General features: G+C 47.0%; 1 protein-coding gene across 35 annotated transcripts in view; it reads right to left on the bottom strand.

Moving 5' to 3' along the window:
* The window catches only part of ERI3 (ERI1 exoribonuclease family member 3), a 126,646-nt gene that overhangs the window by 53,231 nt on the left and 56,440 nt on the right, over positions 1 to 16,975 (bottom strand). For all 35 annotated transcript variants that reach the window (XR_011503435.1, XM_070510079.1, XM_044770625.2 and 32 more), the window contains one exon: positions 7,599 to 7,671. Coding sequence is in view for 34 of the 35 variants with exons in the window: in XM_070510079.1 (XP_070366180.1) it covers positions 7,599 to 7,671 (73 nt within the window). In the remaining variant the exon portion in view is untranslated. The remainder of the gene's footprint in view (positions 1 to 7,598; positions 7,672 to 16,975) is intronic.

Raw genomic sequence — 16,975 nt, 5'->3', positions numbered from 1 at the left:
CTGACAATATCTTCAACTCCTTTATTCCTTTCATCAACTTCTTGGGAAAATCTCGCTCTAGAAGAATCTAAATGTCTGCTTTCTGCATGCCCACAGCCAGGCAGCTGAGCTCTGCTAAAGAAAAGTCATACAACTCAACAGAGTGGTTCCACCACGAATAAATGTCCCCAACCTCAACTGGACCCTCAACACTGCCTAGAAATCCTACTCCACTTCTCAAGTCAGCTCACATGTCTATTCTTTACTAAAACCATAGCAAACCTTTTCTGCTTTCTGCAAACCTTTCCAGCCCTCCCCTATTAGTTAGCAGCAAATGACTCATCTCCTATTTCATAGAGAAAAATAAAAGGCATCAGATGGGAACTGCTTCAACTTGCCATCATCAAATCTCCAAGCCTACCTGCATCTATCTGTTTTCATCTTCTCCTTCCCCATCACAAGGGAAGAGGGGACCTTCCTCCTGAAGACAGCTGATTTCAAGAACTTGGGGTTCCATCCTATCTCTTCTCACCTTCTCAGAGACCTCTCTCTCTTTTCTATATTTTCATCTTTCCTTCTCTAAAGTGCCTACAAACAAACACATACGTCTTCGATCTGAAAACACAAAACCTGCCTCAACCCCACACTTGCCTTACCACAGCTCTTGCCCTTTCTCTCTCCTTCAAGCCACATTTCTGAAAAAGCTAAAATTTCTCTATCTTCTCATTTACTCCCCAATTCACTCCAGTTTGGCTCCTGTCCCTAGCATGCCATCAAGAGTTTTCACCAAGGCCACCAAGGTCCTTGTGCCTAGGTCCTGTGCTCATAGTTCTGTCTTTACACTACACGGCTCTCTCTGAGCCGACCAGTCCTCTTCTTCTGAAGACACTTTCTTTCCTTGGTTTCTGTGACACCATGATTTCTGGTCTACCTCTTCTTCTACCACTCTTTTACTCTTTCTCTTTTTTACTCTGTTTACTCTCTTTAACACGAAGAGTTAGGCAAAACTAAATTTCAGTTCTAGCTCTGCCATGTACCACTGTAAGACATCAAGCAAGTTTCATCACCACTCTGTGCCTCAGTTTTCTCAACCTCAAAATGCAAAAAACTGGGGCTGGCCCCATGGCCGAGTGGTTAAGTTTGCGTGCTCTGCTTCAGCCACCCAGGGTTTCACCGGTTCGGATCCTGGGCGAAGACATGTCACCACGCGTCAGGCCATGCTGAGACAGCGTCCCGCATAGCACAAGCAGAAGAACCTACAACTAGAATATACAACTATGTACTGGGGTGCTTTGGAGAGAAGAAAAAAAAAAGAAGATTGGCAACAGATGTTAGCTCAGGTGCCAATCTTCAAAAAAAAATGCAAAAAATAATAGTAACTACTGTATAGTGTTGTTGTGAGCATTATATAATGTAGGTATGGTAGCACTGCATCTACCACAACACCGTCCATTACAAATATAATGTGAGCCATATAAGCAATTTATGAAATGAATGTCCAGTTCAAGTAAAAAGAAACAGATGAAATTAATTTTGATAATGTTATTTAATTTAGTATAGCCAAAAGTTATCATTTCAACATGTAATCAATATAAAAAGTTATTAATGAAGTGTTTTGTATTTTTTCATACTAAGTGTGTAATTTAAACTTACAAATACAGCTCAATTCAGATGCTAAATCTTCGCCAGAAATGTATATATATATATATTTTTTTTTTTTTGCAGGGGAAGAGTTGGCCTAAGCTACCATCTGTTGCCAATCTTCCTCCTTTTTTCTTCTTCCTCTCCCCAAAGCCCCAGTACATAACTGTGTATACTTGTAAGTTCTTCTGGTTCTTCTATGTGAGCCGCCACCACAGCCTGGCTACTGACAGACAAGTGGTGTAGTTCTGCACCTGGGAACCAGACCTGGGCCACCAAAGCGGAGCATGCCGAACTTTAACTGCTAGGCCATCAAGGCTCGCTCTTCATCAGAAATATTTGATCTATAGTTAGATTTTAAATAGTTAACAGCTGAAAATGTAGATTCACCACCCAGATTGTTCTAAATATACTTAAAAGTTCTTCAAGAAAGTTTTTAATTTAATTTAAATTAATTTAAATTAAATTAAAAATTTGTTCCTCAGTCATACCAGCCACATTTGAAGTGATCTATTGCCAGAAGTGGCTAGCAGCAACTATACTGGACAACATGGGTCTAGCATACAAAATGCATTAAATAAGAACTATTATTATTACTATTATTGACCACTCCTCCTTCTCTATTTCTGACTCTTCCTCTTCTATCTATCAAATGTTGGTGTTACTCAGTGTTCCGTCCTAGGCTCTCTTTTCTTCTCATCCTATACACTCTACTCCCAGGGCTTCAATTATTATTCGCATACCAATAACTCCCCAAAATCTGTATCTCTTATCTAGACCTTAGCCCTGAACTCCAGATCTATATATTCAACTATCTCCACAATAGCTTCACAAGAATGTCTCAAAGGCATCTAAACTCAACATGTCCCACACTGAGTTCACCTTCTCTTCCAATCCCAAAACTTCTCCTTCTTCCATTATCTCAGTAAATTCATTCCAGTTCACCCTGTTGCTCAATCATACACCTCAAAGTCATCATGGTCTCTTCCTTCATCCTCAACTCTAACAGCCAATCAATTAGCATTTCTTGTCTATTGTACAGTCAGTTCTGCTATAACACTTGTTTTGAAAGAGCAGATCTGTTCCAATGCAACTGATGTATTAGGGAATGTTTTAGCAACTCACAATAATGAGAATTTCACATTTGTCTATGTGTGATTTGGTCCATAAGAAATACTAGATAAACATAGGAAACTATACCCAGCTGAACAGAGCTGTATAAGAATACACAAAATGCACACATGCAGACACCTCAAACATACCAGCTATCTAGATCACCACATGTATTATAAGCCACATCCATCTGGTTGCAACTTTCCATCTGATTTCAGAGAATGCTCCTTTGACCACTTCACAATAATCCACAAGCTGCAAGCATTCTCATGCCCATTTCTACAAGCAAGCTTCAGATGTTTTTCAAGGTAAAGTGCCATATGTATTGTAGTATTTATATATTTCTTAATAATTTAACATGTGTAAAATTATGCTACCATTTTTATTAGATTCCTATCTTTTTTACGTGTCTCTGACAAAGTTTTTGAGTATTGTGCTCCTAACCCCATTTTTATTGCACAACTTTCCATAGCATGGTGATTTTTAGGAAGGTGTATGTTACATTACAGCTGAACAGACTGCACCATTTAACCCTCTAGAATCAGTACATTTCTCTACATTTCCACTGCTATCAGTTTAATCCCAGTACCCATCATCTTTTACCTGGACTACAGCAAAGGTCTAATTCTGTGGTTCTCAACCACAGACAATACCTCCCCACTCCACTCTCGTCTAGGCCACTGGAAATGTATGTGTATGTGGGGGGAGGGGACATTTTTGGTTGTCACAATGACTTGGAGAGAGGCATTATTGGCATTTGATGAACAGGGGCCAGGGATGCTACAAATTCCGCACTTTTGCCCACACAATGATTTGTCCCACCCCAACATGCCAATTGCAGCCCCATTAGGAAAAACCAGTACTGGTCCCCTGTATCTACTCTTAGGCCTCTCTTCACTGCAGCCAGAGAGAGCTTTTTCAAACTTCAAATCAGATGATGCCTCCCCTATGTTTAGTACCCTTCGATAGCTTCCCCTCACCTGAAGGATAAAAATCAAAATCTAAAGTGTGGCCTACAAGCTCCTCCTCCCCCCTAGTTTCATCTCATGCCACCCTTCTCTCTTCACTACATTCACTATGCTTCAGGCAGTCATTCATTCAACAAAGAATGATTAAACATCTACCGTGTGCCAGGAACTAGTCAAAGTGATGGGGCAGAACAGTGAACAAAAGAGACAGAAATCCTCTGCTCTCATGGAACTTACATTTAGTTTTGTGAAGCTGCCTGGCTTCTTCTTACCTCAGGGCCTTGCCACATGCTGTCTCTTCTGATTAGTCAATTCCTACTCAGCCAGTTCAGATCTCAGCTTAGATGCCCTTCATCAAAAAACCATTCTCTGACCACACCCCACTAAGTCAGGTCCCCTTTATGAAATGATCCCATGACTCTGAACTTTTTAGTGTTAGAACACAATTGTAATTATTTGTTTAATATCCATCTTTTCTGTTTTATCTTCAGAGCCTAGCACAGTAACTGGAACACAGAAGGCACTCAAGAATATTTATTGATGAAGATGTGTATGTTTATATATGTGCATGTGTCTTTACACTTTATGAATATGTATGTATAAACACATTTGTGTCTGTGTATGTTTCCATGTATTTCTGCAAACGACTATGTGAATATGTGCATACGCATGTATGCACATATGGATATATACATATAATTTTGAGTATGCCCACTTGGGTGTATTCATTTACATGAGTACACATGTGTCTATTTATGTGTATGTGTGTGTGTGTGTGTTCGTTCTTCTGGCCCCTCAGTGACAGCTCTGACCTCCTGGAAGGAGCTGGGAGCAGGGCCCCAAGTCCTCTCTAAGCTGACAGTTCAATAAGAGTATAAGATCATTCAATGACACTCCAAATGTCAGCAAACACTGGCTTGCTCCACACTGCTACAGGGGAAGTAGGTGGAGGCGGCAGAAGTAGAAACCTGGCCATAGAAAAGTTGCTCTTCCCTGATGCAACCCACACAATTTCTGGACAGGAGAGGGCAGCTGAAAGATAATATTATGTCTCTTCTCAGACTAGAGGCCTTAGGAAATGGAGATGGTGAATTCAGTCCCAGTAGCTCGTTCACTAGGCAGGTCTATGTGGCCAAGCAGACCAGGACCCTCCCCACTTTTTTCATGCGGCAAAGCTCTGCTAGGGGAGTGGAGGAGAGAAGGAAGGGAAGTGGGGAGGACAAAGTAATGATCAAGGACAAGAGCAGACCGTGTAGACAGTCATGGCCTGGGTCACACATGGGAAAAGAGAGCATGGAATAAGGCTCTTGCATAATACTCCTGCAACCTTGGTAATGAACTACTTGGCTACTTTTTTTTTTTTGCTCAGGAAGATTCAGCCTGAGCTAAGATCTGTTGCCAATCTTCCTCTATTCTGTATATAGGTTGCTGCCACAGCATGGCCGCTGACAAGTCCATGCCCAGGAACCGAACACGCATCACTGAAGCAGAGCACATGGAACTTAACCATTAGGCCACTGGGTTGGCCCCTTATATTTACTTTTTTAAGGGAGTAAGAATCTTTGTGCAGCCTGCACTAACTCATGCAGTATAAAGGTCAGAAAGATCACAATGCCTCTGGACCTCCAGGGCCCTGCAGCCTCCCTGTCTTGAATGGCTGCTGGCAAGGACTAAGCTAAAGTCTGGAATTAACTCATCTCTCCTGCTGGGTCTTCAAGCACAGCTGGAATACGCTGTGGCTGGAGGGCAGAGGAAAAGGGGTTAGACCCCTTGTTTTTCCTAGACCTGCTCAGGTTACCTCTCAAGAGGCAAAATCACAAGGCCAAGTGGGAAATGAGTCCTCAGTTTCCCCTTGTACCCACCCCTCCTCTACAGCTCAGCACAGTCTGGCAAAGAACCAAGCTGAACAGGCCCAGGACAGCCCACCTCCACCCCCCGTAGCACCAAGGTAGCCCTGAGTGGCAATGCTACCACACGGGTCGGCTCCTTTCCTGCCAAGGGACCTAGAGGCAGGGAGTGATCCACACACCAAAAAGTCTAGTGAACTTCACAGAGCAATTGTTCATGGTCAGCGCCCGCCTCGCCTGGCCGGGCCTTCACATTGCATTTGCCAAGGCCAGCAAGCAGCCTCAGATGCACTCTGACAGCTGCCACGCCGTCTTCCAGGAGCATGGGCCCAGCCACACCCGCTCACATAGCCCTGCCAAGCCCCACACGAGAGAGTCTCTATGGAGCCAGCTCTTAAAGATCAGCCAGCCAGCTAGCAATTATTTGCTGAGCACATACTCTGTACCTGGCCCTGATCTGGCCACCAGGTACACAGAGAGAAACCGGAATCAGTCTCTGTGCTCCAGATGGACATGTCTGCAAGGAAACACATGACTCAATTTCAACACTCTAAGATCACTGATATCCAAAGTGTCAAGAAGCCTCAAGACAAGAGACTGACAGCTGAGCTTCTCAGCAGAGGTGACACCTGAGCTGAATCTTCAAGGAGAGGGAATACGCCTGATGAAGATGACTGGGGGACATTTAAGACAGAGGTAAGGCCACAGGCCTGAAGGTAGGACAGAGCCTGGCCTCCTCAGCCAAAGATGGTTGGTAGCAAGTAGCTGTTGCTCAGGTGCCCAGGTGATCAGTGGGAGAAAGTGGGTAGGGGTCAAAGTATAGACAAGCCAGAGTGCAAAGGACCTGCACACCAGGGCAGAGTAAAGGAGTTCACAAACGGTGCCACAGAGAATGGCTGCCCTGAGACCTACGAACGAAGTCCAAGGTCACTCTCTTCCACTGCTCCTCCACATTCAGGCTTAGCTCCAGCCCAGACACACCAAAAGCATGCTGCTTCCCCTGCCTAGAAAGCCTTCTCTCCTCCTATATCTACATCCTGCCTCCCTTGAATGCCCAGCTCAAGACCCAAATCCTCACAATACCTAGCCTGACCCTCCAATGGCCTCTCTTCTCTGAGCCCCCTGGGAGACACGACCCTGACCCTGGTATGTTCTTCTTTCTCTGAGCTTCCTGGCAGTCACTAAGCTGACTGGTGGCATGAGGTTCCTGAGGCTGCCCCAGGACTGTTGCCCATCGATCAGAAGGATTTATGGGGGTGAGTGTCCCTCAGAGGACTGGGCCTCCTGGAGCAGGGATCCCACCAGAGAGGGATCTGGGGACTCTATTCCTACACCCTCTTCCTTCTGCTTCCCTAGGAAGTACAGCACACACGAGGAAAGTACAGTTTCCTGGGTGATTCATTCTCTGCCAGGGTTCACTTTCCTAGCTACCCGAGTCCCTCCTGGCCCACAGGTGCTCAGTGCTGCCATAGTGCCAGTCTCCTCCCTCGCACAAAGGGAACTGGCTCTAGTTTTCATGGCCCCTCCTCACATAAGCAAGGCTTTGCTGGAGCTGGGCAGGACCAAAGCCAGCCTGACCAACTCTACCTCCCAACCAGAGGGAGATACGAGGGCCGGTCAGGAGGGTCAGAGGACACACTCGTGATCATATCAAAAGAGGACACTTTACCAGAGGCTCTGTTAGCACCACATCTCTCCTACATGCAAGCAGCTCAGCCCAGAGATTCAGCTCTGAGCAAGAATCCTGGAAAGTTTCCTTAACTAGGACTTCTCTGCACATCCGGGAGACACCAAGTAGGGCAGTGTCATACTCCACCCAGCAGCCTGGTCCCCAAGCAGCTCCCCGCTCCCAGAAATAACCACAACCTTCTAGTGCACGTTAGCTAGGGAAGAGGAAGGAGGGGTACTGAGAAAAGAGAAGAATAAAAAGAAAAGGAAAGAGATGAGAGCAACAAAAAGAGAACAGAGATGAGAAATGAAAGCGAAGGAGGTGAAACATGAGGCACAGGAGAACCAGAAGAAGCACTCACGTGCGGCCCAGACACAGTACCTTTTTCAGATTAATCCACTGCTTGAAGTAATCCGCCACTGGCAAGCCCAAGTACTGGCACTGCCCTGGGAGCCTACAAGAAAGGGAAGAGAGAACAAGTTGGGCACACTCATGTCCCCGGGATGGTGCCTTAAGCTAGGAAACCCAACAAAGTCTATAGAGCATCTAGACCTCAAAAGGTCAACCCATTCATTAGCCATGGGTCCCACTCTACCCAAGAAAGGCACCCCACCTCCAGCACCCAGGACAGTGGGCTCCAGATCCAGCCCTCAGATCCAAATGTGAGAACCTGGAAACTCTATTCAAAATACTATCAGCAGCTACTATTTTCTGATGTCCTACATATGCTGAGTAGCTTACTTACATTTTCACATTATTCTTCAGAGCGATGCTGTGAGGTAGGTACTGTTGCCAACATTTTACAGATGAGAAAATGAGATTCAGAGGGGTTACCTAAGGTCCCACAGCTAAAAAACGATAGTGCCACGGACTGAACCCAGGTCTGTCTCACTCCAAAGACTATGTTCTTTCCAATGCACCAGGTGGTTGTTGTTGTTTTGTTACAGCAGAGAGGCAGAGATGTAAGGCAGGAGGAGAGAGAGAAAGAGCACATGATTTAGAGATAGCTGGCCAGGGACTTCAGCTCACATTTAAGTCTCTAGCTATAGGCTTTCTGCAGATAGAGAAGAGGCCATGCAAAGGGATAAGAAGATGTCAGAATTTAAACCGAGTCTGTTCTTGTCTTTTCTTTAAATTAGAATTTATAAACTGTCTTCCCTTTTTGCTGATGATGTCATTTTACCCACACAAATCCATTTGCCCAAACATTTACTGATGTTTAATAAGAGGCACTTAGGACTCAAAAAGTAAGGCTTAACTCCTGCCCATAAGGGGCTCACAGTTTGCTCGATGGAATTGACAATAAAAGAAATAGACAAAAAGCTTTAAGATAGAACACTGGGGTACATGGAAGGATGGAGAAAGATACCAGAAATATCAGCTGGGGAAGATCAAAGAGTTTTCTTGCTAAGGGGAGCTTGGCCACAGGCAATGGAGAACCTCTGAAGAGTTGTGATTTACAAAGATTGTTCTGGGGCAACAAAAACAACACACTAAAAAAGCTGGGTAGCAACCAGGAGACTAGACAATAGCCATAGAGATTGCAAGCAAGCAACAGATATAAGAGATGTAAAGGAGGACTTGGTGACTGAGTGGGATATGGGGCCCAATGAGAGAAAGCAGTAGAACCCAATTCAAAGCTGTGTAGGTTGAGTAGCTTCATGCTACTCACTGAGAAAAGATACAAAGGAGCCTCGGGCATAGAGAGCATACTTGACATCGAGAGCAGACCAGCGTGTGGTCAATTTTATTGTCATTTTAGAATTCTCTACATACAGTGTATCCCCGTTCTGCCCAAACCAGGGTGGACTGCTCCTGCTGCCTCACCCCTAGGTCACCACCGGAAGGAGGCATGAGTTTGGGATGCAGTTTTAGGATATGCCTGGCACATGGTAAGCACTCAACCTCTGCTGAGTTTGAGGTGCCTAGGAGACACTGGGCAGTGGGATGATGAGGCAGCTGGATGTCCAGGTTGAGGAGAGATCTTGATGGGAGACATAAATTGCTGAATCATTAACGTAATTTCTGTAAAATTAAAGCCATTAGAGTTCATAAGATCACCCAGGACGAGTATGGAATGAGATGAGCAGAGCTCAAGCTAATGTTTCAAAAGTTTTATTGAGCTAAAATGAAACCAGGCCACTCCTACCAGACCATCACCACACACAAGGAGCTCACTACTTCACAGAGCAGTCAGCTCTAATTTTGAACTCCTTCAATTCTTAGAACATCCTTCCTTAATACTAAACTAAAACCTGTCTCCTTGTAACTTTCACCCATGAGTCTGAGGTAAGTCTTTAGAAACTACAAAGAATGAGATTTCCATCTCTTCCTTGCAGAACCCTCCAAAATCTGAGAGCCCAGGAAGTTTCCCCCAGAGTTCCCTTTTCCAGGTCATATACTCTCAACTCCTTCAAGAATTCTGCAGGAGATAATGTACCATGAGTCCAGACTCACCTAATCCACCCCCATTCCCAAGAGGCAGGGCTCCTAGACCATTTTCTGGGTATCACATACCCAAGGTCACACATGCTCTTTTGACCCCAATTCACATCACCTGTGGTCAATCTAAACTAGGTACCAAGTTTCTCCTTTCTAGAATATATATAACTGACTTTTGAGCTTACAATGCAGGTCACTAGTGTCAAAAGCCATAAGGTGGTCAAGCAAGATGAGAGCTGAGAAAAACCCGATGAATTTGGCATCAGTGGACCGGTGGGGGCAGAAGGCAGCATACAACGTGTTGAACAGTGAGTAAGAGAAAAGAAATTGATGTTCATTGCAGCATTATTTACAATAGCCAAGACGTGGAAGCAACCTAAGTGCCCATCAACTGATGATTGGATAAAGAAGATATGATATATATATATATATATATATATATATATATACACACATACAATGGAATACTACTCAGCTATAAAAAGGAATAAAATCGTCCCATTCACAACAACATGGATGGACCTTGAGGGAATTAGGTTAAGTGAAATAAGCCAGATAGAGAAGGACAATCTCTGTATGACTCCACTCACATGAGGAATTTAAACATGTGAACAAAGAGAACAGATTAGTGGCTACCAGGGGAAAGGTGGGGTGGGGGGTGGGCACAAAGGGTGAAGGGGTGCACCTACAACACGACTGACAGACAATAATATACAACTGAAATTTCACAAGATTGTAAACTATCATAAACTCAATAAAAATTAAATTTAAAAAAAAAGAGAGAGAGAAAAGAAAGTGGAGATCACAAGTGCAAACTCCCTTTTTAGGAAGTTTGGGAATGAGACTCCAGTTGAGATGACTGGTTCCACCCCAGAAAGTTTCAGGGCAGTCTAGCCTTCCTTCCATCACTCTTCACTTATTTGACAGACACTAATAGGAAGTTGATCCCCATGTTTCAGGCAGTATAGTAAAGACTTACTTTTCTAAGACCTGAGATAGCGTTCCTGAGTGGAAGATTCCTCTCAAACACTCTGGTGGCATAGTGACATTAACCACAACCAGCCAATTTCCTGGAAGGGAAATTCTGGCTGAGGCCAAGATGGTGAAGGGCTACCTAGGTAGGATGTCCCATTGTGGGAGCCAAGGATCAAGAACATAAGGAAATTAGGCAAGTTTTGAAGGACAAAAGCTATCCTTAGGAGCTGGAATGTGGTTGTCGAAGAAGCAGAATTGTGATGTTTGGATAATTTTCTCATTTCCTTCACTTTTTCTGTCACGTTTCTTATCCTTGGTATTTGTGAAAATGCTTGCTTAGGTCAGCTATTTTTGAAAAATCACATTAAGGCCTGTGAGTGAAGGGCCACCAGAAGCAGCAGAATCTACAAAGAAACAGATCAGGGGACTGGCCAGCAAAAGGCAGGGCTCCTGGGCCACCTATCATATTCTCTTAGCCAACCCCAGCATCCCTGATTCTTTTAGTTGACACAGGTCAGGAGTCCTACTGGCTGTGGCTACCCAGGGGAGGGAAGGGCTCCCTTTTGAGCAGGATTTCAAAGGCAGACATCAGCTGTGGACATTTCTACTCAGGTAAGAAGGGTCTAATTCAGTAGGGTCCCGCCTGCTCCTCTGGGAGGAGGACCTATACCAAACGGGCTGCATGGAGGAAGACTAGAGAAATTGTCAGGCTGGATACACAGCCTCAGAATCAGCTCAGCAGCCACCCTGAGGGGTGCCTGTCCCCATAGCTGACTGAAGCAGAGGGGGCGGGACTCCAACCCTCACTCGGGACTCCAGTCACTTGCAGGCACACATGCAGTTTGCAGATTCACAGGCATTTGGGCTGTTGAGTCCTCCAGCCTGTGGGTGGTCCTAGTCTTATGATGCCAATACACAGCAGTATAGATGTAGCAGGGCCCAGGCCCATCTTCATAAGACACAGAGAGCCAAACTCCCGGGTGCTTTATGGGAAGACAGTTACTCCCTTCTCTGACAAAATCCTACCCCAGCTTAGAGAGCACCAAGAGAAACTCCGTGAGAAAGGTGGATTAGAGCAGTTGTCATCTCCTACATAAAAGGGGAAACTGACACCCAGAAAAGAAAAAGGATTTGCTTGATTATATAACAAGCCAAGGGCAGAACTAGAAACGGATCTGAGTCTTCTGACCACATAAGGCATCAGTCGTACAGATGTACTTAGAGTTCTTTACAGTCCCTGGGATGGCAAGGTCTGGGGCCTTGGAGAGGCAGGAAACATGGCAGTCACCATTCAAGGTCCCAACTGGGTCCAAGGTTCTTAGGAGCCTAAGGCTAGGGTCAATGGTTACCCGTGGGTACATGGTTCTACCAGGGTGGAGAGGAAAAGGGCAGAAGTCCCGCTGACACAAGGGATCTGAATGCTGTGAGTTCCCACCAGACAGTGATCCCAAGAAAAGAGCCACTGGCAGTGGGCCCTGGACTAGCCTGTGGGCATGAACGTGCAGGCAGGTTTATGGTGCCCAGGTCTCCATGCAGCTGGAATCACTGGGCACAAAGCTCCTCAACTGCCCAAACATCATCTGGCCATGCTTATTACTGTTGCCCAATGAAATTTTATGCACCAAGTCCACAGGTGTGACTTCCCCTTCTTTATGAGGGTCGGAATGACATCACTGATGGCCAATAGAAAAAAGCCAATTATGTCCAGGCCGTAAAAAAGAATGGGATTTTTTTCAACCAAATCAAAACTTCCTTCAGCTTCATGAATGCAGTGGGCTCCCTTTAAGGAAGGGCCTCCCAGTCCTGCCTGTGGCTCTAAAGTAAGGGATATGGTCGCTTTCCAAATACTGTGAGGCCTAGGGCCAGCAAGGGGCTCTGCCTTTGGCATTTACCATGTGGCCCGGCTCTTACCACACTGGCCCTCCAGGATCATCAGAACAGATCATCAAACCCTACCCTCAGACACCTGACTAGTTCCTCACTACTCCATCCAGGGGGAAGTTAGAAAAGACGGGGTTCTCCTCAAGCTCCCTTATTACTCCTTTTGGATAATAAAAAAGAAAGCAGAGAGCTCTCCCCTGCTTACAAAGAAGAGAACAGTATGGGAGGAACATGGGCGCAAGAAACCACCCCTCCAACAAGTGAACAGCCCAAAGCAAAAGGAGCCCGGCCTTCCCCACCCACCCCTCATCCAGCCCCACCACCTGCAGCCCAGAGCTTGGGCTGGGCCCAGACAGCCCTGATGGCAAACAGGTGTGACTAGCTCAGCGCCAGCCAAGGCAGGAGACTGGCTCATTAAGGAACACCACCCTCGCTAATGGGTACAGGCAGGATGAAGCCATTGTGAGCAGGAGCTCAGCTTTGAAGATTGGGTGAGGCAGAGCTGGGAGGCTCTGCTAGAACTGCTAGGCTTGAGTCAGAGGCCAGCAGCATCCATGGAGGTCTGACAGACAGACTGGCAGACACCAACAGCCAGGACCAGCAGGAGAGCAGGCACTAGCGCTGGAAAGGGTCATTGGACGCCATTCCTTCTGTGCTTCTCTCTCTGCAAGTCTTAGGGACAATCCCAAATCAGGAAGATGCATGCCACTCTCACTTTTAGCAGACTCAAGCCCTTAAAGAGGAGAAGGCATATTTGACCCATTTATGCCTCTCTGGAAAGGCTGTGGGACTTGGATCTTGGAGTGATGTAGGCTGTCAGTCCTGACAGGTGTCCAAAAGCTTTAGGACATGCACATACTGCTCATCTACAGGAGCAAACTATTTTGGTCCATCTGAGATGTAGAAGAAGGGCAGTGTTGAGGAGCAAAGGTGAAGAACAGGGAGAAAGCCTCTGTCTTCTTCAAAGCCACAGTTGGACCATGGAAGCACGGAAGGCCCAGCCTGGAGAAGGAGTAGGCCAGCAGACCCAGTCAACCAGCCAGACGGAAGCTCCTGCCAAGGGGATATCTATGAGGGATGGGCAGGGCTTGTTTCCATGAGGGTTCCAAACTTGTTCAGTCGGATATGAGCATTCCCGCAGAATGTTGTTGCTGGCTGTCCTGCATCTCAGAACCGCCACATTTGCTAGGCTTCTCTCCAAGTCCCAAGGCTGAGCCTCAGGCAAGGTCTCATTCCCACCAGGTCCCATCTGGGAGTTCTACCTAGTCAGAGCCTCCACAGTCAGCATCCAGCACAGGCAGGCTGCCTCAGCCAAGGCAGCACTTAGCTGGGGACAGAGCTCTTTGTCTCTCCTGTTTCCATTTTCCCACCCAGAGGAGATAAACAGACCCCGGGTGATAAACGGCCCGCCTTTCATGATCACTTTTCCTCAAGTTGAGGAGAGTAGCTGGTGATGGATGGGCTGGAATTTGGTTATCAGGAAGGGCTGTCAGCCAGAGGTGCCTATCTCCTCCCCCACTACGCAGGGCATCATTACACTGTGGCATCGAGGTAAAATATGAGCAAGGGGAGGGAAGGAAGAAAGAGAGGAAGGCTGGGCTTCCACACGGAGCAAATTGAGCAACAATGAGAGCAGGACGTTAGTTATCTGTCCGTGACACCTTTTATCTCTGCGCAAATTGGTCCTTCCTCCCCCACTGCATCCTCTTATACAAACAGAGGCAAGCACAATGTGTCACTACTGCAATAGCGTAGCAATTTAACCCGAATTAGTGAGGGGGTCAGGCTAGGAAATAGGGGTTTCTCATTTCAACAGGTTCCTCAGTCTCTGCTTTGAGCCACCACATTATGGGGAGGAGGGTAGAGAGAAAGCAGACTCATAATTGAATTCACTGACTTGGCTGCTGATGTATAAAAAATTAATGCTCAAACCTCCTACTTATCAAAGCTGGTTAGTTTCCATCTCACCTGTGAGATGCACCATGGCAGAAGATACAGCCCGGGCTGCCCCCAGCAAGCCGAGCACTCACTGCTTTCAGTCAATGCAGGGATCAGCAAAGACAGGAAGGGAAAGAAAGGTGCTGCCTAGAGATAGCAGCCCCATGCCAGCAACCCCTACTAGAAGCCTAAAGGATAGAGTGTGGGGTTGGGGAAGGATGGGGGTGATGGGGGTTATAGGAGGTGATCACATGAAAGATGATGCTGAACAGTTCAAGAACACACTTCAGTCTATAGACAGAAAAGGGATTCTTGGTCTGCCCTCCACCAGAAGATGTACAGGTAAACGGGGTTGGGGAGAGGGAGACTACAGTACATTGCCCCCCCCCCCACCCCCACCCCTAGCACATGGCTCTGCTGCACTGAGAGACAACTTGGTCAAGTGACCATGTGTCCTTGGGCAAGTTACCTCACCTCCATGCTCTGCTCTGTGAAGGCTGAAGGAGCCAGCCAAGAGAAACATATTTTATAAGTAAGTGCTGATAGAAGAGATTCTGGCTATAAGGAGGTCAGCTGAGACCAAACCTGCAACAGCCTTTGGAGATGCTTCCAGGGCACCTGCATTGAGAAGACAGTGCCTCAGTCAGGAAAAGAACACTGGAGAAGCTTTGCTGAGGATGACAGGCCAAGGGGAAGTTCCAGAACAATTCAAAAGTTGGAAAAATGAATTCCAAGAAGCTCAGGGGTGAGAGGAAGAGTCATGGATGGAGAAGTCACCTTAGAACTCATTCCCCAAATCCAAAGAATCAGCAGGCAAATACCAGGGAACAAAAGCCAAAGCCCCAGTCTAGACACAAAATGGGAGAACTTTCTACCTCAATTGCCAACACATATTTATGGGTATCACTGAGACCCACGGCCCTCGAGGAGTAAAAGCCAATCAGACCTGATTCCCGTACTCACGGAGCTTCCAGACCCACCCAAAAGATAACCACAGCATGAAACATAAAATCACTCCAGGAGAGACTACTGAGAAAGGGCCATCTCATTTCCGGTGACGGGAGACCAATGCTGGGGAGCACTTACAAAGACTCAGCTTCAATCCCCTTTGCTAGAATACACACACACACACACACACCACACACACACACCACACACACACACACACACACACACACCACACACACACACACACACACACACACACACACACTCTGTCCCTCCATTCTTCCCTGCCTGCCTTCTCAGACCACTTTGCCCCTACACTTGCCCCCATCCTCTGGGACAGCTGCAGGTTACAATTCCAACCACAGGCTTCAGAAAGATGATACACTTGCTGGAGCCTGCAAAGGGTCAGGAGAGAGTACTGTTTGAAATACCAGCGTGACAGCTGGCTCCTTGTCTGTCTCTTCCTCCCCCACCCCCCTCCCCAAACTTGTCATGGTACAAGAAGTCTATAAGCAGCCCATCAGCTTTAAATATCAGTGTGCGTGAAGCAGGAGCACGAGAGCGAGGGAGCGGGAAGCAGACAGCGAGCGCCTCTGTCGCCACTGCCTGTCAGGGAACACTAATGAATTTCACCACCAGCAGCCATGCTTCAGATGGGGGGGTGAGGTGGGGGTGGGGAGTTTTCTAGGGAGAACTCTCACAATATTAAAACATCTTTTCCCAAAGCCCTGTTAATAAATGTTATTGCAAAGCAGAGAACTACGGCCCGCCACTAGAACTTCAAGGCAACAGAGGGATGGGGTAAGCCCTGAGGTCCTCCCAAACAGGAAGAGGAGTGCAAGTGTGAGCCTGGAGGGAGCCAGCTGAGGCCCGCAATTAAGAGGGTGACCATCCTCACCATACTCATCTCATAAAGGCCTTGGGGTGCCTGGTTGAGAGGACTAGGACAAAAAGGAAAGGCGTCAGGCAGGGAGAGATTACCAGCTGTGCCTGCCTGGCCAGACTTACTACCCACCCCACTTTCCATCAACCTCAGCTAACTCACTTCACAGTGAGGCCCCACGGACAAGGGCTCCAAGCCATCCTTCCAGACCTAGGGGAGGTGGGGGAGGGAACTCTGGCACCAGTCCCAAGGAAGCTACTTCTCCCGCAGATGTCAGGAACCAGACCTTCTTAGAATCTCCATTTTACAGATGACGAAATGGAGGTTAAGAGTGGTAATGTGACTTTCTCAAGATCCTACAACTAGTAAATAGGGGAGCCAGGACTCGCCCAGGTTTCTCTCAACTCTGCTCTTTCCGCAATACCATGCAGCTTCTCTGAGGAAGGGCTGATCACCCCATTGTCTCTTGTGTGTCCTCTACTGCCCTGCCCCTCCATTCCCTCCCACGGGTACCCACACACCTCTAGCCTGGCATGGGCCGCAGCTGCCATGTAGCACAGGGCTGGGCTCCAGGCCAGGGTGAACCCAGCCTGGCAGAGAAAGCCCTGGGAGTAAGCCAGGCCATCACCTGGGAGTCGCCACGGCTCAGAGGGCATGGCTGCAGGCATAAGCCTTCCCTTGGGTGCCCTCT

This window comes from Equus asinus, chromosome 5 (assembly GCF_041296235.1).
Source record: "Equus asinus isolate D_3611 breed Donkey chromosome 5, EquAss-T2T_v2, whole genome shotgun sequence".
In the NCBI taxonomy this organism is placed as follows: domain Eukaryota; kingdom Metazoa; phylum Chordata; class Mammalia; order Perissodactyla; family Equidae; genus Equus; species Equus asinus.
This window is presented reverse-complemented; position numbering and strand designations above follow the sequence as displayed.